General features: G+C 37.5%; 5 protein-coding genes across 7 annotated transcripts; 3 read left to right on the forward strand and 2 right to left on the reverse strand.

Annotated features, from left to right (window-relative positions):
- Positions 1–1,073: 1,073 nt before the first annotated feature.
- Positions 1,074–5,597, forward strand: LOC137100172 (lipid droplet assembly factor 1-like). The gene is made up of 5 exons (XM_067477811.1): positions 1,074–1,199; positions 1,440–1,568; positions 1,673–1,841; positions 1,943–2,082; positions 2,292–5,597. The coding sequence occupies exons 2-5, from the start codon at positions 1,455–1,457 to the stop codon at positions 2,349–2,351; spliced, it is 483 nt and encodes a 160-aa protein (XP_067333912.1). The 5' UTR covers positions 1,074–1,199; positions 1,440–1,454; the 3' UTR covers positions 2,352–5,597.
- LOC137100171 (ER lumen protein-retaining receptor 2) lies at positions 4,764–10,643 on the reverse strand. 2 transcript variants are annotated; one of them, XM_067477809.1, is made up of 5 exons: positions 10,387–10,643; positions 8,168–8,268; positions 7,907–8,065; positions 7,514–7,766; positions 4,764–6,122 (listed from the first exon to the last, which is right to left on the reverse strand). In XM_067477809.1, the coding sequence occupies exons 1-5, from the start codon at positions 10,475–10,477 to the stop codon at positions 6,088–6,090; spliced, it is 639 nt and encodes a 212-aa protein (XP_067333910.1). In that variant the 5' UTR covers positions 10,478–10,643; the 3' UTR covers positions 4,764–6,087. The 2 variants fall into 2 exon arrangements, with proteins under 2 accessions (XP_067333910.1, XP_067333911.1); XM_067477810.1 differs by lacking the exon at positions 10,387–10,643 and adding an exon at positions 9,451–9,756.
- A 711-nt stretch (positions 10,644–11,354) lies between these two features.
- On the forward strand, positions 11,355–14,724 carry si:ch211-139g16.8 (immunoglobulin superfamily member 6). The gene is made up of 6 exons (XM_067477471.1): positions 11,355–11,475; positions 11,672–11,998; positions 12,094–12,191; positions 12,327–12,374; positions 12,618–12,740; positions 13,793–14,724. Exons 1-6 carry the CDS (start codon positions 11,391–11,393, stop codon positions 13,844–13,846), a joined length of 735 nt encoding a protein of 244 aa, XP_067333572.1. The 5' UTR covers positions 11,355–11,390; the 3' UTR covers positions 13,847–14,724.
- A 733-nt stretch (positions 14,725–15,457) lies between these two features.
- On the reverse strand, positions 15,458–19,866 carry mfsd13al (major facilitator superfamily domain containing 13a-like). Its single transcript, XM_067477467.1, has 7 exons — positions 19,331–19,866; positions 17,953–18,267; positions 17,429–17,857; positions 17,045–17,199; positions 16,880–16,963; positions 16,535–16,678; positions 15,458–15,670 (listed from the first exon to the last, which is right to left on the reverse strand). The coding sequence occupies exons 1-7, from the start codon at positions 19,541–19,543 to the stop codon at positions 15,529–15,531; spliced, it is 1,482 nt and encodes a 493-aa protein (XP_067333568.1). The 5' UTR covers positions 19,544–19,866; the 3' UTR covers positions 15,458–15,528.
- On the forward strand, positions 19,416–27,092 carry cdr2a (cerebellar degeneration-related protein 2a). Of its 2 annotated transcripts, none has more exons than XM_067477469.1 (8): positions 19,416–19,553; positions 20,148–20,409; positions 21,676–21,788; positions 23,130–23,278; positions 23,443–23,619; positions 24,840–25,154; positions 25,324–25,606; positions 25,750–27,092. In XM_067477469.1, the coding sequence occupies exons 2-8, from the start codon at positions 20,331–20,333 to the stop codon at positions 26,032–26,034; spliced, it is 1,401 nt and encodes a 466-aa protein (XP_067333570.1). In that variant the 5' UTR covers positions 19,416–19,553; positions 20,148–20,330; the 3' UTR covers positions 26,035–27,092. The 2 variants fall into 2 exon arrangements, with proteins under 2 accessions (XP_067333570.1, XP_067333571.1); XM_067477470.1 differs by having other exon boundaries at positions 20,148–20,299.
- Positions 27,093–27,293: the final 201 nt, after the last annotated feature.

The following is a 27,293-nucleotide window of genomic DNA, read 5'->3' on the forward strand; positions in this document are numbered from 1 at the left end:
GACAGCTGGGAAACTAGTGCTGTTATTTCTGTCAACAGACCACAACCAGGAACAGTTCACAATAAAAAGGGTCTAAATTACACTTTAACAGGGTCTGTGTTTGCATATAATTTACCACTAATCATAGTTACTGACTGCTGCATGCTTGCGTTTTGTATATACAGTGTCTGTGCCCTGAATGCAAATCCCCCCTTATTCAACACAAAGACTCTCAAGCATGTTTGTAATCTTAATCTATTTCTCAATTAATGGCTAATTGTCGCAATTTCAGTCATATTAAGGAAAATAAAAGTCCTGAATCACACAAACATATGATTTGATAAGGCATCAACGGTCCAATAAAGACAGTATGTGTTTTATGGTGCAGTTGAGCAGAGATGGGGGATCTCGGCATCCATCATAATTAATGACGGTGGTCCTTTAATGTCAGAGTTGAAGACACTGGAATGACCAGCAGCAGGGTGATTGGACTTAGATATCAGAGCTGTACTAATGCAACTTTTATCTATTAACTATTATTGTTATACTCATTCTAATAATTAGTTGTACTTTACATTACATTATCATGCATGTAATATTAATATTAGAGTTGTAGTTTGTCATTGTGACAACTGGAGGGCAGTGAACACTCATGATTTAAGACCCTCAGGTCATACTTAGTTCTTTCTATTTTATGCTACTTACTACTCTACTACATTTTAGAACAAATCTTTATACTTTTTAAGCAGTTTAAGATTTTTACATATGTTTACATTTTAAAGGCAGCCCTTTACTCATAATGGAGTAAATTTACACTGTGGTACTGGTAATAACTTAATAAAGGGTCTGAGTGTGACTTCCACCTTTGTTAACAACAAATATCAGTTGAAGTTTTTTGAAATTCCTCTAAAATTCTTGAATGTGTTTGGCCCCCAAAACAGCAAGGAGAGAAAGATCAGTAGAGTAAACTATAGGATTGTGCTGCAGCCTGTTTGATGAAACAGCAGATGGCAGCACTAATGTGAAGAAGACTTTAGATGATCTTAGTCTGAAATCCAAAAGAAGGAAGAAGGAGGAGAAAGAGAAGGAAGAAGAAGAAACTGTGACTTTAAGAAGGGTGTGCTGCTGCTGGTGGAGTGTTGGAGCAAACTTGCAGGACACAGATTCCCATGCTGTTGGCTGAGATCTGCTTTGATTTGGTCCAGGTTTGACTCCTTCAGGTATGTACTTGAAAATCAGACAACCAGAAATGACTTTAGTTTTAAAGGACTTTTTTCTAGTAATATATGGCACCTGGTCTCTAGAATAGCTGTAATTTGTTAACTAAGTTTGTCCTACTTTACATTTTACTTTTTATTAAAAGTTAGGCACAGGTGCATCAGAAAGCTGTAAATCATACATAAATCATTAATAATCATAATCAGTCAGCTGACTCAGTTGGACTGATTTTCTGGTTTCAGTCAGGTCAGAAGTGTATGAAAATGCAGCGCAGCAGCATCAGCAGCAGCAGCATCAAAAGAGAAACTGACTTCCAGCAGCTGTGGGCCAGATGGACCCCCTTGTTGAACCGCCTTCATGACATCCCCAAGGTAAAGCTCAAACTAAACTGCGTCTGTTAAAACTAAATTTGTTCTTTATTGTTTTTCGTGTGTACAGGTTTGCTTTTCTGTCAGGGTTTTTCTCTTGTTACCAGGTAACAGAGGTGATGAACTCGAGAGTCGGGCGGTACCTCAGCAGCCACCCTTTCTTAGCTCTGGCAGCAGTGCTGTTCGGCACCATGGCTGCTGTGCCTGTCGGACTTTTCCTCACTTTTGCTCTTGTAACCATTATTATGTCTGCAGTGGGCTTTGTTTTCTGTGAAGGTACAATAGGCGCTTGTTTCTGTTTTGTGATTTTGCATAATATTGTACCTGTTTTTTCTTCCTACAGCCACTAACCGGATATTTCTCTCTGTCTCTTTCAGTGTTCCTGTTGTTTGTTGCAGGGTTGACTCTGTTGACTTTGCTCTCCGGCCTTGCCCTCTTCTCCATCCTGGTTTCATTAATTGTTAATGGCTTTTATTTAATAATCTTCAACGTCCTGAAGTATTACCCTCTAGCAAAGGTAATTTCAAAGGTGTAAAGGTGCAAAGGTGCAAAGTTCTTGTATCCCCTAGAATAACTCTATTTGAAGCCAGATTGAAGCATCAGAAAAAAACAATCAGTTAAAAATTAAATACAAATCTTAATAAAATTACATACTGTGTTATTTTATCAAACAGCTATTTGAGTAAATGTTCATTTATTTATTTCTCTTCTCCTTTTTCCTACCAGCCAAGTAAATTCCAAGAGGAGAGTGATTCTCCAACCTCTGAACCAAAAGATTTACAGTAGCTTGCTGTTGTTTCCTCTTTTTCTGGTTGTCAACTTTCATGTTACATTTGAGTATGTTTGGGTTGAATCAGCACTACCATCTAAAGCCTGATGGTTTTAGAGTGACAGACTGTTGAATGTATGCTGGCTTGAGTCTGGTCTCTGAAATAACAGATTTTAAGCACAAAGATTCCCTGAGGTTTAGTGCATGCCTAATGCCTTAATATATTTTCTTATTAACAAGAATTCTGACATGAAGTGGGGCTCTCTTTATAGCTTACATATAAATATGTAGTATAGTAGGATTAAAATGTGTACATCAGCCAAAGCAATTATGTAATTCATCTTTCAAATGTCTTATTAGCCCAATACAGCACCTATTAGTCTAATCTGCACATGCTCTAAATGCATATATTTTGTAGAAGCTAACTTCAAGCACTAGAGAGAGAGGAATATTTTAACTTGTTGTTGAAAAGTGCACTTTACCCAACTTGACTATGCACTACTCGATCACTGATTAAGCTTGTCAGTTTGAAAATGCCTTTTTTTTTCTTTTGTTGTGTATGCTTGCAAATATTTAATGTGCGTGTGTTTTAGGCAGTGATAATTAATTCCAAAATAAATGTTATGTTTGCTTGCTTTTACCTGAAAACAGCACACTGTATATTTATAACTCCGCTGTTATTTTGTTTTATGGTAATTTTCACATTCTGGCCCCTCTATGCCTTCACAGTGGATTTGAAATGAAACCAACATGTGCTGAAAGTCAGCCTTAATTTAAGTGTTTGGCTGTAAGAAAAAGTGGATTAACCAGCTGTTTTTATTCATAGACCCCCAGTTTTGGTGGCAGCTGTTCCATAGCCAGGTGTATGTTATTCCCTTCCTATATCATTTAAAGCAAGCAGATAAAAGTTAAAGTTGACTGTTGCATTTGGAATTAGTTAACTATAAATCTCTAAAGTCCAAAGAGGTGTCACTGCTGATGAAGTAACTTATCATTAGGCATAAAAACCAAAAGTGTGGCCAGTGATCTTGTAAGTTCTTAAAAGAACATAGAGAGAATAGAAGGACCTGAATCATACTGCCATGTCTCTAAAGAATGGTGGAGGTGGTGATATGGTTTTGGCATGTATGGCTGCCCAACTTGTCCCCTTGTATTTATTGATGATGTAACTACAGACAAAGCAACAGGATGAATTCTGAAGTGTTTAGGGCTATTATTATTCAGCTAATTACTTTAAAGTCCATTGGACAATGTTTCACAGTCCAGATGAACAATGACCCAAAGCGTAATATAATAAAAACCCAAGACTTTTTCTAGGCAAAAGAGTTTGTCTCACCAGAATTCAATTGAGCATGCATTTTACTTGGTAACCAGGGACCTTGACCAGGGAAAATTCCCAGCAACTGGTGATGTGAATGGGATTCAGAAATTGGGCTACATGGTCTTCAAGGGTTTTCAACCTAGTATTTAAACTGACAACTTCCTTTCTGATCATTTTGGTTTGTCTAAGGGTTGGCAATTTCAACGCACAGCAAGGTCCTGGGTTGAACTCAAAGGCTAACACCTCCTTGGCAAAGACATACAGTGTAACTGGTGACTAAAATGGCCCTTAGGTGTAAATGTTCATATTAATATTCTTCACTCTGCAGACGGACAGCCTGTCCAGAGTGTACGCTGCCCAGTAGGAAATGTAGTATACGTAATTCTAGCAAGGAAAAATTATTCCCACAAATTCTAGAACAGCCTAACCTGCAGCAATGCAAATGATCAAAAAAGTCCAGAAACTGTTTTACTGCGGGTTGAAAGTGAAGATGTGGTGTATTCTAAAAAACATCTTACACTATAAAAAGTGTTTGCCTTAAGATTTATTTAGAATAACCTACTGTTGACACTAATGGATAGTTTGTCCAAATAAATCACGAGCTGCTCAAAATGGGGCTCTATAAATGAAAATGGCAACAATTCATAGTTGGTTCATCCATTTTCCTCCAAACTCTTGAAATAAAACTAACAGGTCTACAACGTAAGCATCATGATGGTCTACAGAGTCAAAACTATGGATTTTTTTACCGTCCAAATACATTCACACCCGACTGTTAAAACCTTTATTTTGGTATGTTATATTTTCTTCCCTTCACTCAGAAAGTCAGCTATGAAACATGCTTGTTGAACACAGTTCCTCTGTCACACAATATTTACCAAGCCATTTTTTTGTATTTGAAATCCTGTCACATTTGCACCCATGTGTCCTCAATTTTGGTCTATTTCTGCCTTTCTTTACTGCCACATGTTGAGGTCAGTGGGACAGTGTAAAACCACTCGCAGGAATGTGATTATGACGAGAAACCACAAAAGTGGTCAGTAAAAGTCTGTGCATCTTAGAATTGCTAGAATTGCCTTGTTTCAATAACCAAACAGCAACACTGAAGGGTAATACTCATAAAACCTTTAATTGAGGTGATATCATGCACAAAAAGAGACAAAAAGTAATTTGAAAAATGTTGTAATTTAACAAGAGGCCTTTAAATTTAAAAGAAATGCATGTATTGAACACTGTGAACACTACTACTACTGTTGATCTTCATAATGTCACATCTGTTGAAATGATCACACTCCAGAAATGTAACTAATAATTAAAATGTCACAGCCAGTCAAAGGGCTGGAAGATTCTCATGCCAAATATCTGCACGTTTCTCATCCTGGTGTAACTGTAACCATTATTGCTTTACTCTAATCAGTCATTTCAGCCAAAGTCACTGTTGAAAAGGTGTCTGAGTTTGTTCCTTGGACACAAAAAAAACAAAAACAAAGCTTGTGTTCTATCTACATCCAAAATGTGATGTAGGATCCTTTCAAAGATTGTAATAAATTGACATTAAAGCTGGAGAAGGGTTGATGCACTTTAGCTTCTTACAGTACGTAAAGCCGGAAGAAAAAAGAAAGCATCAGTAAACACATGAACGGCGTAATTCTTAAAGAGACACCCACATTTGAAAACAAAAAGATTGCTGGCATTAAAGTCTTTCATGGGATATTTCTTAAACTGAATGAGTTCTACACACAAAACATGTTTTGCCTGTCTTTTAGAAGAGAGAAATTACTTTTAAAAATATTGTCTTGAGCAACACTGAAAAGCAATGCTTTTACAAAACTGATCTGTATTGTACAGTGTGTATGTTGGCATCTTTAAAAATGTTTTAAAGAGAGGGTACACATATTAGACTATATGCATATAATTACTGAGACCAAAAAAAAGTTAAAAAGAGAAAAGAAAGAAATACTGTGAATGTGGACTTTATCCTCATCAGGCACTCAGATACATTTTTCTTTAGCTCATTCTTTAATAAGACTGTACATTTGTGCATTTCATTACCATGTCAAACAAGGTACTGAGATTTGACCCTATCTGTGATGCTATAAAAAATAAACAAAATAAGCGATACACCTCACATGTAGAAAAAAAAACAAAAAAAAAAAACAAAAGCATTTTCTCCTGTTTGAACACCAATGAAAATAATTTTAAGGCAAGATGCTGAACACAGAAATCCAAAGGTTGACCTGGGATGATCGTTGTTCAGCTCTGGTGTTTGTTGGCATTTACCAGGTCCATCAGCAATCATCAAGAAGACTAGTGTTTTTCCCCTTTTAGTTGGCTTTCTGTCTCAGGCATCCTTTGCTATAGGTCACGAGATTTCAAGATGCCATCTCCATACCCCCTGAGGCTGCTGGGAGTCGCCTATCCTTCAGCATGTTTTATGCTGGAAGACTTAGCTTCTTGCCTTTCAACACTGAGGAAGACAAAACATAGTTAACAGGTAGGAAGAGTCACTGATTCTGTTTTTGTTCACATTGCCATACATAATCCATATACTGAGATAGTAATAATAATATATACTGAGATTTTAAAAGAAACTTTAAAATGACTGTATAGGAATAGGATTAATTCATATAACCATAGTCACATGTGGTCAACCCAAAGTCAAACTTAAAAAACACCTCTCTAAAAACCTCTTCGTAGTTCTACCGTTTCCACACATCCAAAACTGTCTTGCTACAAAATATACTGCAGTCAAGTAAATAAGTGCAGATTTTGAGGCACTGGGACATGACTGATGGGGTGAAAGCAAAGGGTTAGAATGGCCTTGATTTGAATCTCAAGCTATTTCTTACTAATATTACTAAAAACACAAAAGCCATCTGAGGTACAATCCACAGTGCTTGTTTAGGGAGAAAAGTCAGTATGAGTCTGTCTTTGCCAAATCAAGTGTGCATTTCAAAATTTTCAAGCTTTTGAGCACAAAAAATCCCTTTGTGTGTTTCCTGGGATTATGTTTCCTTGATAAGTTAGTGTGGAGACACAGTGAAATAAAAACAGGAATGTAACTTTGGAAAAGACTTCGTTCAGTCAGAAAAAGGATGATGATAAGGCCACATATTGTTTTGGTTGAACTTTAAAATGAGGATTTTCTAGGAATAAGGCCCCTGGATTTTGTTTCTGTAGAAGGCACTGCTTCAGGGCCACTGTGAATATAGCTGTTTAAACTTCAACTAGTGACATAAAAGACCTATTAGGACTTCTCTATGCAATTTAAGACCCATTTTATATTCACACTGGAAAAAAAAAAAACAGTATGTAGGACATGAAGAAAAAATATTCATGTTGAGTACAAATAGATTTGCAAGTACTTTTTGGAATGTTTTTTTAAATTACATCACAGTTAACAATAGCTGTGTAGACCCTCAGAATGGATTCTTTACAGTCTATTTTCTTAAAACGTGTTCTTTCCTATATTAGGCAGATAAAAGTAACAGACACAATCCCTTGTGCAACAAGTTATGTTATCCACTCCACAATTTGCATGGAAACTAATAATCAAATATTGCATAGACATGGATTTACACCAATCAGTTTATTTTTACCTAACTACTTGCTCTAATTACTGACAAATTAAGAAATATTGAATTAATATTACGAAAATGAACTAAACCTAAACATGGTCAATAATCTGAAAACCTATGAAAATTGAATTTAAGAAATTTTGAAAGCCATGCGAAGATATTTTAGTGAACCCTGTTACATGAACTGCTTTAAAACTCATATGGGCATGTGAGGGTTGCATGATTTGATGCTTTGATGAACTGATGCCTAAATAACGGATGATACCAGTAGGAAACCTACCTTTAGTGACATAAAGGTAGAAGAAATCACAGTAGAGGATAGTTTGGACCACACCGGCCACAATGGCAATCATGTCAAAGAATCCCTCAAAATAGAAACGCCAGATCCAGTTGAAGAGATAGAGGGCTCGATACAGGCCCAGGCAGAACAGGTAGTGGGTGGTGATAGTCTCTGCCTCACCGGTCTTGCTGATCATGAAGAGCTGAGGCAGGATCGCCACTGACTCCAGGTAGATGGAGAATGTCCAAAGGATCTGATGCCAGAGAAGTTTCATGTGAATGTTTATGTATACAAATTATTTGATTTGTATAATAAGGGACTATATAGTTTAATAGTTGGGTCTTAATCAAATAATTCTGAAATATTGGTCAATATTATAGAGGATGACCCCACCTCTAGAAGAGAGAAATCATGGTTGATGAGAACAGCGAGACCTCCAACAGGAACAACCAGAAACTCCACTCTGAAACTGTCATGGTTTCCATCATAGGTGGCCCTAAACTTCATGTAGATCATGTAGACTGTGGCATAGGAACAGCCAATGTAGATCACCTGGTACACACACAAAAAAAATCATCATTCAGGATAGTTGGAAAAATATGAGATATGTATGAAATTTTACTGATTAAGACTGAGACATGAGTTGTGTCTTACTTTCATACATGTGTTATAGAGCGATATGAAGGAGGTGAGCAGATCCAAGTAGCGTGTGGTGAACACTATAGCAAACAGGATCTGGCTCTTTCCAGAGATACCTGAAATAAATACATCACGTAGATTTAGGATAAACTATGCCAAAGTTGGAATCTTAGTCATTTAACCAACAGTGACATCTACTGGAAACAAGACACATATGGTCCTGGACATCAATTATGCTATTCTTCATTTTGGATTTATTTTAAAAGGGTTAAGAAATTAACAATACGCAAGAACCCCATTTGCAAGTAAATTACCTTTTATCATTTAAAGTAGGTTAGTTTAAAGAAATTGAGATGAGCACTGAATACAGGCTTAAAGCCCAGAAATCAATATATGGAAACTGACATTTTGACCCTGGAACATGATCAGCACACAGGCAAAAGTATGTGGATTAACTTGTTAAATACCCAAAACATCAAGGCATAGGTTTGCTTTTTAGACCTCATCTCAGACAACCAGTGCCTCTTACAGATTTACTTTAGGTGTCAGACACCGAAAGGGAGAGGTGAAAATCCCTTCCAGATGTCAAACTCTGATCACTGACAACCACGTCTGCATGGTTTCCAGCAAGTGCTCCAGTTTGCTCCCACAGTCAGAAGACATGATAGTTAGGTGTTATGCCCTGTGCCGTGTCTCTGCCTCAATGCATGCTGGGACAAGCTTCCTTTTGGTGTTGGGGGTTCAGTGTCTTGCCCAGGGACACTTCAACATGTGGTCTGGAGGAGGAGGGCGTGACCCTACCGACCCTATGGTCGGTAGGCAGCCGACTGAGCTACTGCTGCACCACTCAAATAAAAGTACAAGTACTTCTCTAAAAAAGTATTTTACTAGCAAAGGAGAAGTACAACTGCAAACTCATTTACAAGTAGTCCACTAAGAAACCAATTTCTTGGGGCAACAATCCAACCGACTTACTGAATAAAAGGGCAATTTTTAAACACCCTTTTAAAGATTAACTAATGTTCAGTTTCAAGGACACCTTACTTTGTTTGAACGTTTTAATTTGAACAATAATCCATTAGTTTATTTCTTCCATTCATAAATTCACAATTTAGTTAACATTAAAATAAAATCTTATGGTAGACAACAGAAACCAAACGTTTCAGTTTTAAAGATTAAAATCTGTGCAAGAAAGTTAGATTTTCTCTTATTTAACTAATAAAAAGAGTCGCCTCCTTCATCTTGGAGACTTGGTGTGGAACACAAAAAGCAAACATTACTTGAGCAGAAATACTTACGTGGAACCACTGGGCAAGAAAAACACATGGGTGGTCTAAAGATTCTGTATCAAAACCAATTTACCTTACACCATGGGAAAAAGTATAAATATAAAATCTAGTCAATGATAGCTAAACATAAACACAACATCTGCTGGTAAATGATTCATAATTACTAGGTACATTTTACCAATCAGAGCACTTCTAACTGAAGTTAAGACAAGATATCATATCCAAATCACCTCTACCAGTGTGTTTTAATATTGATTAGATTTACTATTAATAAATAACATGTTTATGAAGGCCAACAAAAGTAATATTGCAATTTCAGATGCTATTTCAGCGGGTTAGCTACTTCCGTAGCTCCTTCTAGAACGCCACGTCAGAAGCCAGTCCAAAAAAATCGAGCCCCAAACCAGAAACTAAGAGCAGGAGCCAATGGATGAGTGGCGTGTGGATAAGGCAAATCCCACATGTAAAGCTTTAGCAATGGAACCCACAAACATATACATTTTTAAAGTTGTAGTAATTTACTCATTCATCAACAAAGCAGAGGGCTCCTAGCTGAATAGTACTTACGTTCCCTCCCCACACAGTTTAGTTAATATCACACTATCGGAATCTACAAATATAACGTTAGCAATGGTGTGCTGTACTTATATGTTTTTGCCATTTTCAATTCAAATTGTGCTCACACGTTTCCTGGACATACTGCAGTAAACTGCTATTACAGAGGATGGAAGTGCAGTTGTTCCCGGGGTGCTAACACTATTAGCTACTGGTTCAAATGAATGAGTGGGGGAAAGTTAGCTGTTAGCAAGCTAGCAGTTTGCTTATAGCTTGTTGCTAAAATGACACTAAGCTTAAACCATTCTAGAAATAAAAGAAAGGCAAAGTAAATCAGTAACATCGAAACCATAATATAGCACATGTAGTAATCATAAAGCTAGGGCTCACCTGCACACGACCTGGTTTTCCATATTTTCAGTAGCAGGATGATGATAGCTGCCAGATGAGAAAGGTCCCCTGTAAGTCTGAAGATGTTCATTGTTGCAAAATAAATGAACAGACACGGCTGCAAAGCTGAGACAGAAGTCTTTAAGCAGTTAAAGGATTTGCTTCAGGACCTATTGATTTCTCCTGGATGGCAAAGCGGACTGCAGGATGCACACAAGATTGAAAATATGGCGAGGGTGCAAGTCGACGTGGAAGGGGGCGTGAGAAAACCCAGAGGCAGACTTTGATTGGACTAAAATATGAATGACAGCACAACCGTGATCCGCCCACAACGAGCTGGAGGAGACGCACTGAAAAAGCTCTGGATGAGAGGAGGCTGAGTGGGACAGTACTTCGGCCGGGTTTAGGTAAATAAGTCGCCTCCAAAAGCTCACAGAAGCTAATAAATTCAGTTATATTCATTCAACACAGCAGCGTTCCCCTCCAAGCAGGTTAATTTCGGCATGTCAAACACACGCAAAAATACAACAAACTGAGTATATTGGTATTTCAGTGTTGATCTTTTTATGTATGCGCTATATATTCTACAAATCTAATCTAGATATTTAGCTTTCTTTTCCCCTTGTTTGGTGACAGTCTCATTGATTTTTTTCCATTCAGTGATGAGTAGCCTGTTCTGCAAGACATTGTCATGAACATTTTATAGTCTTATCATTGATCCACTAAGTCTTGCTAAATATTTCTATTAGCTACTAAAAGGCTGATAGTTAGAAAACTATGAGACTCTCTTTATCTGTTATTTTAAATATTATGCTGAACCCATTTGATGCAATGAAGCCTTATTATTTGTTACTATATTATGAATTATTATCATGTCAATGAGTCATGAAATGCCTCCTCCTTGTGTTAGCATTTAAATGCACAGGGCAGAAAAATAAGTAGGAACTAAGTGTTGAGGAAGTGTAGACACAACTTCCTATCCTGTTGTATCATTGCAAGGAATCATGAGATCATTCACAAGCTATCAAGCTACAGACATGGACCGGTTCTTTTGGTTTTGGCTCCTGGTCACCAACCTGTCAGTAACAGGTAAGATGTGTTTTCTATGGTTATCCTAGTACTTCTTTAGAAAATTAAGTTCTTAAGGATTGTTCTATGATTAATAGCAATCAAGCTTTACAGCTCTTGTTCACTCATAGTTCAGTTGTTATTCTAATACCAGTTGGATAGAAACACTGACATCAAATGAATTTATATCGATTAATGTCCTCTTTATTAATTCCAGAGAGCGGTGGCGAAGATATTTGCTTAACCCAGCCAATCAGTGAGATCAAGCGGAAAGTAGAACAAGATGCCCTTCTCCCTTGTACTGCCAGCGCAGAATGTTCAGAAAATGGCATGAGCTATAAGTGGTTTGTCTTCAAAAAAAAACAACATTCTTCCATCGAAGTGGACTTCAATTCTCCCAGATTCAGCCTGGACAGGGCATCTCTTCGCATCAAGTCACTTAATGTTAATGACAGCGGGATCTACCACTGTGCTGCAGAATGGACCAGGGAGCCAACAAAGGGCAAACAGCATGTAGGGATGGGGACGACACTTACAGTAAGGGGTAAGTCTGTAGAAGGAAACTCTAAAGACCAAGTGCAGATGTTTGGATGTTGGCATTAGGGTGATTTGGGACAGACCACTTTCTTTTGTTTTCAGCACTTGAATCAATGACGAAGCACATTCTTCTGTGGTTATCATTTGTTCTTTTGGCCATCTACAGCTCGGTAATACTTACACTTATCCTTTCAAAGAAGGTAAATAATTACAACTTTTAGATGTAATTTTAATGTAATGCTAATTACAACATCATTACAACTTTTTTACTTTCAAGCATGAAAGGTCAAATATAATATTTGCTCACGAGAAATGAATATGTTTCCCTTTTCTAGTTTGCCTGCAATCGCAGCATCTGCAGGGGGAGTTTCAGAACTGACAAGGTTGTAGACAAGTCTAAGATTTTTTATTTTCTCTTTGTTACATGTGTTGACTGTTTACTAAACGTGGAAAAGCCCACATAAGCAAAAAGAGGAACGGGAACCAAGGGCTTAGTTAATCTCTGGCCAGATATTGGTCGTACTACACCACAGTGACAGAGCAGTTGTTGACCTGGATTTTTTAAAAACTAAATGCAGAAAAAATATTAGTTTCATTATATTTTATCTCCTTAACTTTCTAAACAGAATAACTCAACTAACAAAGCAAGACCAAAATCACAATTCCGTGATGTGCTGCAAGAAATGTACAACAAAAAGAAGTTGCAAAGCGATACGCAAACTACGGGCAGTAACCCTTCTGAAGCCCAGGTAACTATTGTTGCAGCATGTTATGGTTGAGTTGAGCAAGCATAAAACTTCTACAGCTTGTGTTAATGCATGTACGGTGGCAAGAAAAAGTATGTGAATACGTTGGAATTACCTGGTTTTCTGCATAATTGTTCATGAAGGTTAAATACCGTCCCAAATATACACAAACACAATAACACACAAACAATTATAATTATTTTTATTACTTTATTTAAAGGCACACATTTATTTTTTCAAAGTGCTGGTGGAAAAAGTAAGTGAATCCCTAGGCAATAAAACTTAAGGAGTCAGCAATTGCAACATACAATTAGAGAAACAAACTAGCTGTGTGGATTAAAGCTGTTTTAAAATGAGCTATTTATGAGAAACATCCTGAATGTCCTGAAATGAAAATGCTTCACACCTCAAAACACCTAGGATCAACATTTTTAATTTGCATAAAGCTAGAAAGAGTTGCAAATAAAATCCTTAGAGTTGAGACATTTACAAGTACACATTTTGACATATGGAGATTTACAAATAGGGACAATTTAGAACTGTAGGTACTGTCTGTAGAAGGGGCCACCCATCCAATAACTCTGACGGCACAAAGTACAATGTTTATTGAGGTTAAAGGATCCAAGAGTATGTATAACCTAGTGGCTTTGATGAATCATTTGAACCACATCTCTGTTCAGAGGTCATGAGTCAATCGTATGCAAAAAAACATTGTGCAAGCTTGATCTGCAGCTACAGGAGGCACGTGTTTTGTGTTATTGGTGCGTAAAGAAAATAAACCAATTATTCAATAGCAGCACTTTGAATGGTAAAAGAGTGTGTTTAATAAACACATAAAAACTGTTTGCGTTTTTTTGCTTGTTGGCACATTTGTCTATCTTTTTTACTTAGGTAAAGGTCAGGTCACATTTTATCACCAATGCAGGAAATAGGAGATTCCAAAGGTTTCACTTACTGTTGTTGCCACTCTATCTAATTGATCCATTACTAACACAGCTAACCTGAAAATCTCCTATCTTGCCATTATTTTCATTGAATACTGAATCTCATTGCAGACTGCAAGTTCTGACCTCAAAAGCTCAATTGATGACATTTATCAAAATGTCTGAGTATCAGTCAAGGATATTAAATGGCCATCATGCTAATAAAGAAGACATTCCAAAGCCATGAGTGACACAAGAGGCTGTTACGTGATTGAGGAACTAAACAAATCAACAAAGAATGCAAGTAATTTTTATGTCTTCTCACTTTTCTTGATTAAGTGAGATATAAACACAACAAAGCTGCTGTTCCGCAGACAGTTTTCACTTATTGCTTTTTAGTTCTGCCTACTTTCTTTCCATTGTATTTAATACTGGAGCACTATTAAAAATGCCAGTATTCAGCTCAGAATTTACATTAAAAATAATTCTATTAAGAATGTAGCTTAACTACATGTTGGGAATGAAAGTGTTTTAAAACAGAAATCATTTGTAAATTGTAATGTTAGTAACAGACAGAAAGAAGCACATCTAATTAGCAAATTTGTTTAAAAAACATTTAATAGAAAACCCTAAACCAAATTAGGGTTAATATACCCAAAGGAATTAATTAATCTAAAAAAAAAAAAAAAAAAACACATTACAGATAAATGTGCATATAATACAGCAACACTTTAGTCTTAAAATATAACAGAAAGAAAGAAAATGCATCATTTAACATCCTGAATTTGAGAGGCCTCAGTCTATGTCACGTGTGTACAGTGAATTTTATGCCATAGAAGAACATTTTGTTGTCATACTTCATGTATCCATTAAATGTGAATAAGAAGAGAGTGGACACAGTTATCTGGATACATTCCTTTTTAACTTATTTCGAAGAACACTGTGGAATAGTAGCATTGATTTGCATGTCTGTAACATCAAAGTAGATGTTCATTTGTAAATGTTTTCCAATTGTCTGTAAATTGAGGTTTTACATTCTCAGTTAAAAGTCTGTATTAATTCTTCCCCTTCTACCTCATTGTCTTCTTTTTAAACCTTCAAATGAGAAAATTCCTATTCTTAAACTTACACGGTGTGAGCCATGTAATGCTAAGCTTTCAGGTTTTGGTCCCCGTATTGGTCGAAAGAATCTATCTTTAGTGCTAAAGCCTCTAAAGTTGTATATGCCTAGTTTATTTAACTGGATGTAATGGTTATCACTCCAAGTACCTTACGGACAACACTCCTAATTTCCATTGCTCCTATGCATCACTTGTTTCACGTTTGGAGGATCACGCAACAATATATGCAGCAACTTGAGAATTTACTTTCACTGTTAAAAGAAAACACAGTTCCTCTTTTACTAACAAAACCTTTCTTTCTTTCACATGCCTTGCGAAAAATGAGTCCCTGTTGCAGAACACAGACACTTTCGTACTGTAAGACCATGATAACCATTTGCAGAGGTATATATAAACATAAATCTGGTTTTCCTTTGATCCCTGATGTGTTTGGTCCAATAGTTGAAGTTTGTCCACATACTATACTAATTACAGGCTGATTTGAAGGATTAGGATATTATTTAGTTAAACTAATCTACAATAACCAACATCCCTCTTGTATAAGATAGCTGAAGTCACTGAGATAACAATATTTTTTCGTATTTGCACAGATTACGTATCTTGATTTCAAACAGTACAAACTAAATAGTTTAGTTTGTGTAACAGGTTTTTTAATTTGTATTGAATTTGAATGAAATACAGTCATTTACATTTATTTTGGGCAATTTTAAACTCTAATTAAAAAAAATAATAATCAGAAAACCTGTTTTAGTTGTCAGTGTACTTTGTGTCGATTGTGTGACTGTTGCGGATAGAAAACGGCCTCCAAGCCAAGACTTGCACAGCAGCGACACACATGGGTACCAGGCACACCAAGTAGAACATGATATTGTGGAGACTCTCCAGGGCGCTAGAGCGAAGAAGATTTTTGTTAAAAACAGTGTTTCATGGTTAAATTAAATTATAATTGCAGTGATTATGAAATCATTATTTTCCTGGGTTTTTAATGGTAATCACAGTATTACAAACCAACAATGCAACATCCCATGTATACTGATGGGGTCTGTGTGGATGTGTGTAACATTAATATCACTTTGAATTTTTTAAAATAGATTTAAAATGTATTTTTTTTAAAAACTCCTAAAAAATTCTTATCGGCCTATCAGATATAATATTAGTGTTATACAAGGGACCTTTGATATCAAAAGTTGTAAACAGGGCATTATTTAATTACTGGCCTTTATTCAATTACTATTCATTTATTCCTTTATACATTTACTTTATTGCTTCTGAGCTTTTAAAGTTGTGTGTGCATCAATGTATGAAATTTCAGTAGATAGATAATATGTTGAATATGTTTTTTTATACTATAATGGCATAAAACAAAACTAAGAGGTTCTCCAGTAGGGGGTTGGACATAAAAAAAAATAAAAAATAAAAAATAAACACACAATTTGTACATATCTATACAGTATCTAACCACTTATAAATTATTAATGACTAAATAAAACATTTAGATCCGAAGGTAACCATCAGCAGATGGACTCCTAATGATAGTATTTTAATTTCCCTTAACTTTATCAAATCTGGAGAATCAAAAAAATGAAAAACTATGGTACATCTATAAACATTATCCATGAAAAGAACTAATAAATGACAAAATAAAGTAGGGCAGAATCGACCACGAGAAGAGAATGCATTATCCAGTGTTAACTGCTACTATACCAAACTAAGTTTCATAAAGATTTTTGAAGAAGCAAGAAAATTTCTGTACCTTGGGTTTGAATCTATTCCTGCATTCTTCAGCTTTTCATATCCAAACTGGTTGAGGATGGTAAGTACTATCATGGGCGCCAGAGACTGAGCTGGCTTAGTGAATAGAGCATTAGTCCCAAACACCATGGAGGAGAGAGGGGAACTGCAGAAGGGGTACAGGAAGAAAATCATGGCTAAATTTTGCCAGGAAAATAACACAAATAAGTTTGATTGTAAATGCAAAAGTATTATTGAACAGTAAGTTTAAAAACAATGCTACTTCAAAGAAAAATAGTAGTTTGTGATGAGAAACTGAGTGAGTGACAGTTTGTTGATGATTTGTTGTGTTTTTTTTTTTTTTTACCTCCGCTTGTAGTTCTGCAGGTCTGTGTCAATAATGTCAGCCAAAGGAAGTGCAAAAAGACTAAAGGCTGCTTGAATTATGACCCTGTATAGAAAACAAGAGAAAGGATGATTCAATCAATTTTATTTAGTTATTAAAAAATAAAAGGATGACAGAACCTCTTACATGTTAATGGTGAGGAAAAATGCCAAACAATAGTAGTGCTGAGGACCGAGTATTAGCATAATAGCTGCCATTCCAACCTCCATGTAGAAGATAAAGAGAATAATCCTGTAGTAGCCAAGACCATGGAGCAGACTCTGACAGCTCAATACCAACAGCTGGGACAAACATAAAGAATATACAATGTGGCATATTACGCTATACAAAAAATTGTGTGAAAAAAGTCTTAAATTAAAATAATCAGTCAGTAATATTCATGAGATAACAAGAGGTAAAAATAACACAAAAAAGCAAATGAAGGGCCCATTGGCTCTCTATTTACTGGTGCTCCCATCTTTCATTTTATTAAAGAAAAAACAAAAAGGCAAAGCCACTGGGGAACCATACCTGTGGACAGATGAATCCTGCTCCATACATAATGCTCTTGGCCAGTGATGGAAGCACATCTGGAGGAATAAGGTGCTCAGTAAAAATCATGGTAAAATTACTGAAGAAAGCCAACATGAAAACCTGGAAGAAGTTCATGAGCACAAATAACTGGAAGTCTCTGTTGGTCAGGATTTGCCACATCAAAGTCTTTAACATGGAGAAGGAAAATGCTGACCGATGGGAAGTCTCTTCAACAGACATAAGCAAATCAGATTCAGATCCTTTGTTATCAAAGCGACTTTCACTGTGAAAGCCCGTATAGAGCATGCACCCAGAGCTCAGGATAGCAATCAGCACTGTGAAAGCTTGAAAGGCCGTAAAGTCCTCCATGTTTCTGGAGACCACACCGCAAAAGAGGACACTGGAGGAGCCAATGAGAGAAGCCACCTGGAAAATTAAGGAAGGGAATATGAAAAGTCACATCATGTCCGCAATCATACAGAAGAATGATGAAGGGAGTTTTTAGTATACAAATTCCTTACCTGGCTGTACTTTACAAGTCTTAGTCTGTTCTGATGGTGGCTAGAAATCTCTGCAAACAGCGCACATTGTGCCAGTAGCACAAACGTAAGCATGCCGTCAAAAGCACACAGTGCTACCATCAAGTGTAAGCCACTCAACCAGTCACCAGGGTCGTAGGACCGCCACGGGAACCAGGCTAGAAGAAAAGCCAGCGAGTAGAGGGGAGCACCATACAAGATCGAGAGACGTCGCTGAGAGCAACAGGGCACCCTGGAGTTATCTTGCATGTAGCCAAACAAAGGGTCATTGACTGCATTCCACACCATGTACACCACCTGAGGAAGGAGTTTATACGCACCAATGAATTGACTGGTTAAGTTTAGCAACAACTATTATAACAACTGATTAATCATGCAAATAGCTTATCTGCTTGTTCCAGCTTTTTAAAAGTGAGGATTTGCTGCTTTTTATTCTAATTTACACGATTAAAAATTAAGGTTAAGATGAAACAAATAGCAGACGTTGCCTCCGACTCCAGAAAAGTTTAATGGTCATCTGTCCCTATTTGCTTTTAGAAGTAAACAATCGATCTATGGTAAAAAAAATTTAAATTGCCAACAACTTAATCAATAATGAAAATATTTTTTAAAAGGCAACTTTTCAAGAAGTTTGCTATGAATCTACTTAAGTGCATGTACAAGAATAGTTTTAAACTTCATCCTGCCATCCTGCCTTTATCTCCATTTTAAAGTGTCTCTCTGCTTCAAGCTGAAGAAATGATGATCTTGAGTTTTTTCCATTCAAATAATGTCATCTGGAGGAGTTTTTTCCGATTCAGATGATTTTAACGGAAGTCTTCTTTCTTTTTCTTTTCCTTTCAGCTGTTCCCTTTCAGGGGTCGCCACAGTGAATCATGTGCTTCCATCTAACCCTGTCTTCTGCATCCTCTTCTCTCACACCAACCAACTTTGTGTCTCTCACTACATCCATAAACCTTCTCTTTGGTGTTCCTCTAGACCTCCTGCCTGGCAGCTCCAACCTCAGCATCCTTCTACTGATATATTCACAGTCTCTCCTCTAAACACGATTTTAACGGAAAGAAGCTTTTTTTAGTTTAGACGAGTCCTGAAAGTCTTAAAGCTCTGTAGTATGAGCACCCACGTGACATTGTCCGAAATGAAAACCAGACTAGGTCATATGGAGGAGTTTTTTCTAGTGGAAACAGAGATATAAATCAAAAATCTATTAAAACTGGGCCCAAGAGGACAGCCTTTTTGCAATGGAAACCAGCCTTGGTGTCAGACATTTTCCTTTTGTTCTTGAACGCACCACTGCTTTTGACAGATCAACACAAGTTTGCATTCAAAAACCTGCAGTATATCAGGACAAAATACTCACTTGTGATTGGTGAAACGCTCCCTCTGATATCTGGTACTTATTGAGGAAAAGTTTGACATAGTAGAAGCTGAATATATTGTTTATCATAGCCGATCCCAGAGTAGTCATGGCATAAGCCAGAGCTGCAGGATTTACCCCAAAGCAAATCAGGTATCGCACCACATTCATTTTTCCGGATCCTGTACCTGAGGCTGGGTTCTCGTCCACCGCCATGGAAGCTCAGGTAACTTAACAACCAAGTTACCTCGCGGTTTAATTTGCCGCAGCAATAGCTGTCGCTATTTCCTGGTGCTGAAGTTTAACGTTTGCATTGCTAATAATTTACGCCATTAGCAAAATACAATACATTCAGTACTGACAAGGTTTTTTTATCCAGCGGTCACGTCTGCATAAACGTCCACAAGTCACTGTGTTGTGTCCTGTTTATCAGACTAATTTACGATTTGCTGAAGCTGTTTCACAAAACGTAAATTTTTTACCAAACTAAAACCAAACCGGTCAAACTCGATTTGTGTGCACGTCGAATAAGGCGGGGCTCCACGATAACAAACAAGAATTTTATTGGCTAGAGCAGTCCTTTGTCTCCAGTCGCCGCTTCGTGATTCGCCAATTAAAGTGTCCGTTAACAAAAGCGGGAAGTTACGGCTATGGTAACGATTACTGAAAATGTTTAGCCGTTAATCGTTTTTTTTTAATCAAATTTACTTCAGTTTAAACGGTGATAAAGTTAGGGCTAGGGCTATACGGTTTAAATGCAGTGCAATTTCTTACTTTTTTCATGTTCCTTTTTTTGTTTCTGCCACCTACCGGATGTTAGGGTGCACTAGAGGCTTGCCACGTCGCTGTAGATAGAACGGACGCTTGACACACGCCGGGAGGATGCGCTTTACATTTGTCTACACACGGTGGAGGACAGAAGACAACGTCAGGCTGCTAAACTGAAACACCTGGGTGCCAGCTTACTGTCAGGTGCAGTCCTCGTTCAGTCCGCGGCTTTAACATGTTAACTGATATGATTGTGGAGGAAGAGTTTGAAAAGAATGAGGGACCTTGGTACGACCCGCAGGATCTGGAACACGGTAAGAGCTGCTCCGCTCAGCGGTCGCACCCTAAATTGTGTCTGACATGTTACTGCTCCAGACTGATGCAAGCAACAGAGGATCAGCTTATCACCTAAATAAGACCTATCTCTTCACATAAATTATGGGTTTTCTTGAAATGGTCCACTTTACTCCCATATGAAACTGGCTGATAAATTGGGTAGGAAATAAGAAAAAACTCCGACCAAACTCATTTGTTTTTTTCTTTACATGTAATAAAAGATAGTAGACTTTTATTTAATATTAATCTGAATTCTAAGTAGCGATAGCTGTCAAGTAAATGTAGTGGTGTATAAACAGTTTTATATATAGCTAAATGTATTTTTTTATCACAGTTGAAATGAGTTTTAAGTCACTTGTTCATCATACGATTCCAGGGTTTAAACATGAATCATCCTGAGAACTCTTATGCTCAGGATTTCCTGAGGGTGTCACTTCTCTTGTGTCCATTGTTTTTTTATAAGCAAAACTCACAAACTTATAAACCTGAAAACAACTATACTTTCCAATGTGTACCGAGATCACAGGGAACAACGGTTATGTTTATACTAGTACACTGTGCATAATGATGTGCACTATGTGTGGAAGGTTTATTGTATAATACTATGTTCACTGCTTGGCCCCTTCATTACTATGCCTGTACAAGGTCATAGTGGGTTGTGGTGTCCTACTGGAGTGAATTATATTAAGAGTCAGTTGTAATGTTTGGCCCCCTCATTTATATTTACATTTCATTAGATCATGCGGTGTATGTTATGAGGTGGCTAGTGAGTGTATTAAAAATATTTTTACTATACAGTATATTGCTTGCATTCTCCCAAGTAGAGATTTGTCAATACATGCATATGGGATAACAATAAGATTAAATATGTTGTAGGAAAAAAACTTGATGCAGAAACAACTCTTACCATACCAATGCACCATATTGCATTCCTACCTGCAATGTTTAATTTCCTGAACATACACTTTATAGTTTCTTTTTAATGTAGATGATCAGAGGGTCAGTCAACACTGTTGCTGGATAAGATCCAGATTTAGAGGAGGGGGACGGCCATAAGGAGGTGCCAAGACATGCCTAAGATTCCTCTGTGATTTACTAGGACAGAGCAGTGTGTGTGTGTGTGTGTGCGTGTGTGTGTGTGTGTGTGTCAAAGCTACTCATTCATCTACCCATCTAGTTGCCTGTGTTTGGGCATTGTTGCTGTCGTGTATCTTGTGTTTACATGTTTTCCTGTTCTTTGGCAGATCTCCATTTGGCGGCAGAGCTGGGGAAAACCCTTCTCGACAGGAACCATGAGCTGGAGCAAGCCCTGCAGCACATGTACTCCACCAATCAGGAGCAGCTGCAGGAGATCGAGGTGATAAATGTTATGAAGGAACAAATCACAGCTGTTGAGGCTGCAGCTGCACTAAAATCCCACTGCGGACAGAACTTGAACAAGGCATTTCATGATAAAAACAATATGTGTTTATACAGTATGTCTTCTGCTGTCTACAATCCACTCTATCAGTGTATATTTTGCTGCCTAAAAATGGTGATTGTTTTTTTTAATCAACTAGTCCACAGTGGAGGACGGTTCGTTAAGAAGATGAAAATCTCAGTGGAAATAAAACATTGTTGCTCTACAGTACAGTAGATATTTCACCAGCGTTTTTGCCAACGTCTAACTTTTACTTTGACTTTATTTAAATAGCCAAGTTCTTAAGGGTTTTTTTCTTTTTCTGGCCCTTAACCGGAAGAGCGATACTAATTAATAAGCAATAAAGCAAACTGAAGAAATATCTTAATTTGACATTTTATAAAGCAGAGCATAGCTCTTGGTGTACTTATAGGTTTTTTTTATGTTGAGCTTGTAAATTGACACAATTAGTTGTTGAATTTCAGTGCCCATATATTTAGTTTTGGCTTTTGCAGACAGTGCTGGTATATTTGAGTTGGTGGACATGGCATCCAGGAGGTCAACGGTGATAAGAGCCTTAATTTGTTTACAGCAGTGAGAGACATATTAAGGTTAATATGATCATCCCTGTACTGTACATCTCTCGGACACTTATGTCATCTCTGGAGCTACTCACTTTACTAATGATACTATCAAAGCTGAATGTACACCTGAATGTGGTGGTGTTTTAAATTACTTAAAGAAATTGTTACAATTATGTGTGCAATAATAAACTAATTTAACTGAGTTAAAGCTAGTAAGTTATAAATAGATGCAGAGAGAAATTGAATACATTCTTGTTCACCATGCAAATAAGTCACAGACATATTTTATCAGTCCCAGCCACAGTGTTACCTGTCATTCTCTTGGACTTTAATCAGCAGATCTTTGCTTCTAAGGAAACGTTGCCTGTTTAGTAATAAAATGAATGAGACTAGGAAGTAAATTTTGAAAATTAAAAATATAAAACTTGACATACTGTCCTCTCTTGTTTTCATATGGGCAGTTTAAAAAATATTTTTAACATTTCATCTGTGGTTTGGAATTGGTACTTTTAATATGTGATCTTATTCTTCTTATTGTTATTGTTGTTGTTGTAAAATACATAGTCGAGAACCCCTAAATGCCAAATAAGCTGAAACCAAAAAATGTTGGGAATGTTTTCTGAGCTTTAAAGACATTTTTTGCCGTTACCACTTTATAGACACAGAAGACGTAATTTAGGCTAAATATATGTAACTTCCTTTCCTATTGCTGCAGTACCTAACCAAGCAGGTGGAACTGCTGCGTCAGATGAACGATCAGCATGCCAGAGTATATGAACAGCTAGATGTGGCAGCCAGGGATCTGGAGCAAGGTAACCAGCGACTTATACAGGACAACCGCCTGGCCCAGCAAAAAATCCAAAGGTCAGTCTTGTAGTTATCAGTAAATATGCTTTCTAAATTTTTAATACATCCCAAAAAAACTTTCTATAAATAGGTAGATAATATTCAGTAAACATAATTTAGTATATTTGTTAAAGTGCAATGTTCTTAAGGCTATGTTCATCTTTCTTTCCATTCCCCTTCAGTCTAACAGAGACCATTGAAGGCCTTGAGACCCAAATGGAGAACCTGCAGAATCAGGTGGACAAGCTCAAGACTGCCCAGGCAGAGCGAGACAAAAGAGAGCTGACAGGCCAGAGACGCAACTTGGGAGCACAAAGTGTCTCTTGTCTCAAAGAGCTGTATGACTTACACCATGACAGGTACTACATATATAAGTGTAAGATACTCATAAGCCCCTTTCAGACACGCACTGAGTTTATCTACATAGTATCCAGAGGAGCTGTATGTCTGTGGGTGTCCTGGGTATTATGTGGATTTTAATGCCAGGCCTTAGTACAAAGTCTGGATAATATTTGCCTAGTGAGAAGGCATGTTAATGATATCTATATCCTGTGATTTCTGCAAAAATGGACAGATACAGACACACAACAATGACGAACACTTATTTGTATGAAGAAAATGACAACAATGGCAGCTGTTAAGGCCCCTGGAGCCAACAATCCTTCTTTAAAAATGATCTAAAAGAGAAACAATCCTGCCCCCCAGCATACTATTAAATACATGCCACGGTCGCTTAGGCTTGCTGCATATTATGCAGAGAGAGTTGTTACATTATAATTAGGGCATCCATGGCCCTGTGTGCCCCCTTTCAAAGTAATTGTATTATATTACCACTGGCTGCTTCATTAGGTACACCTGTACAAATGCAATCCAGTATGGTAGCCCTGTCATGAGTTGGTTGCGTAGGGAGTAGCTCTAATATTATAAGTGAAATTTTATTTATAACCTTTACACTACTCGCTACTGGGAAAAGCAATATTAATACAGGAACTAAAACAGTAAACCCAGGGACAAACAGGCCAGGGGAACAAAAAAATTGCATTAAGCAATGGGGGCATCCTTATCTGCAGTGGAAGTTCAACTTTTAGCTGCATACCGTAATTGTTCACCTGTAGCTACGTTACTCGATTTAATGACTCTAGAAAACAAAGGGAACTCCAGAGGCTGCACGTACTTTCTTTTGTGATTGTAATTTTGTGCTCTTCACTGCTGTGAAATGCAGTTTAGTAAACCAAACACGCCAAAGAACTATTCCTGCAAAGGTCTGACAAAGTTCCTCAGGCCCATTTTATCATTGTAATCTGCGTTTACCTTTACATACTCTCAGCATTAGGAGTTGTAGAACATACATTTCTGTTTCCGGATTGTTTCTTCATTTTCAGCAAACGGAGGTTTGTTAAACACCATACTGCCTTCCTGTTCACACATACACCTACCGTGAAAGTATAAAAGAAACGAGTGCATATGTATCAGAGTGTAGTTTTGCGTTGACGTTTACATGTATCCATGGAGAAGGATAATTTGTCCTTTACTTATTTTATTGACATTACCTTTCCTTCAATTACCTGTTTTGGCTCAGGCGTCTAGCCCACGATAGCTTAAGTCTGGATGGACTCTGGTCGCCTCTGTGCTCTTCAAATGACCAAGAGCAACACCAAGACTTTGAGGAGGAGAACCTTGCTCTCCACCACTCTATCCAGACCCTTCAAAGCCAGATAAGTTTGGAAAAGAGCCGCAGGGAGGCTGCAGAGAGGGAGCGGGAGTTGACAGCCAGCGAGAACAGAGGCTTAGAGCAACGGCTGGCTGTGCTGGCTGGCTGTCGGGTCAGGCAGAAAGAGCTGGAGACCGAAGTGGAGCAGCTGCGTCTTTTGTGGTGCGCTGACCGTGCCAAAAGGTTAGGACTGGCTTATGTATGGACTAGATCCAAATTGATTTATCATTTTTGTTCTGGTTTTAGGACTTTTTATTTCACAATTTTTGTACAGCACAAGACCAGTGTCAAGTGAGTTATATACCTTTTTTATGTGAGACTTATCCAGCTGTGTCCTCTTCACTTCCACCAGTTTAGGAAGACCGGACCAACTACTGCTGCCTGACACTGTATTCTTTGCCTCGGAAGAAAAGTCCAGCCTCAGGCAGAATGAGACAGAGGAGAATTTAGAAAATGATGAAGAGCAGAGAAGAAACGTCCGAAAGAGGTGTAACAGTGACAGTGTTTTGAAAGCGACAAACCCAGACGAGATTCGCCGTGGCCATGAGCAGCTGTGTATAAGGCGAACGGAAGCAGTGAAGCAGAGAGGCATCTCTCTACTCAACGAGGTGGATGCACAGTACAGCGCACTGCAGGTGGTGTTTTATAGCATATCTGGTACTATTTATGCATAAGAGGTGTTAAGAAATGTTTTCTTCTTTGTTAAAAGTGTTTGTTGCAGAATATGAAACTTGTCCTAGAAATAAATGCACTCCCCTAACATATGTGTGTTGTATAGGTCAAATATGATGAGCTGCTGCGGCGATGCCAACAGGCCTCAGATGAGCTCAGCCATAAAGCCGTCCAGACATCTAACAGTCCCTTTGCGAGCACCAGAGCCCGCCGGCGTCTGTCCAGCTCAGCTGCTCTGTCCGATCTGGCAGGGGTTTTGGAAGACGGCCAACAACCTGAGTACAAAGCTCTCTTCAAGGAAATCTTCACCTGCATCCGAAAGACCAAAGAGGACCTCAGTGACTGCAGATGGCCAGTCACGAACAGTGATTCTTTGGGCTCTACCAAATGATTGTGTTATTCTTCATCATGGGACTTGCACTTGTATGTGTCTGTGAAAGTTCTTGACAAAGGGGAAACCTTAAGGTTGATTTGCAATGGAAATATCTGTAGGGTGCAACAAAATAAGCACACTTTGCATATTAGACTGCAATCCTCTTATCTCCTCTTATGTTGATGCACCTACTTTTGCACCTGCTTTTTTTCAGCCGACGCTTTTTCTTTTTGATGCTGTCCTTATCGGTTTCATACTAGTTGTATCAAGCAGCTATATTGTGAATTCAACAACTAATATATAGTATATTATTATGGGAAAAAAGTCTGATTATTAGATCCTCAGCAAATAAAAATTACATTACATCAGTGTGTAGCTGGACCTCCAGATTATTATGTCAGTCTACCACAGTATTCAGTGTTGATATAATGTTAACTATGTGACCACTTGTTCCGGAAAGAAGATTGCACACATTCAATATTGTTTATGTGTTGGTGCAAGTTGGAGACAGGGCTTATATGCATTACTTATGCAAACAGATGTTGAAATGTTGTAATAGGATTAAAAATTGCAGCTATGTAAAAACTAAAGACTAAGGAGTTTATCCTAATTATGTTAGCAGCTAATTTGTGTTCTTTTTATAAGTTAGCAATAGTAGGTTAAGCAGTTGAGGGTCACTGACATCGCCAGAGAAATATTAATTCACCTTGTTAAAGTGTTTGTAATAGCTGGGTGCTTTCTGTTTTCATGTTTGTGTACAGCCTAGACTTTTGGGCACTTGGCTTTATGCCAGTAGAGTCCATAACACCTCTGCACTTTTTAGTACTTTGTTTAATTTATTTTTGACAGATGTTAAGAAAGAATTAAATGTTATTTATTTTTGTTATTGATGAATATTCATAGCTTAGTCATAGTTTAGACAGCTGTGAGTGACTGAAAGTGAAATTAAATGTACACTGAGGTGCTTTTTTCATGGTTGAGAATGTTCTGTCAGACACAGGTGACTAAGAAATATAGAGGCAAACTGAAAGAACCAAAAGGTTCTTTAATTTATAAAAAAATGTCTTTATCTGAAATTGCTATGTGAATTTTTTCTGACTTTTCATGCTCTTAATATTGCTCTTAATGCAGGTTGGCATAATTAACAGGTTATTCATATAACACTTACCATATTACTAATTTTAAAGAATGTTTTAAATGGTTCAGATCTCAACTTTTATGGCCTGAACTGAACCTGTCAAATCACATACTGCTTTCCCAGCCCACAGCAAACTGCA

The sequence above is a fragment of the Channa argus genome, chromosome 15 (assembly GCF_033026475.1).
Source record: "Channa argus isolate prfri chromosome 15, Channa argus male v1.0, whole genome shotgun sequence".
NCBI classification, from domain to species: domain Eukaryota; kingdom Metazoa; phylum Chordata; class Actinopteri; order Anabantiformes; family Channidae; genus Channa; species Channa argus.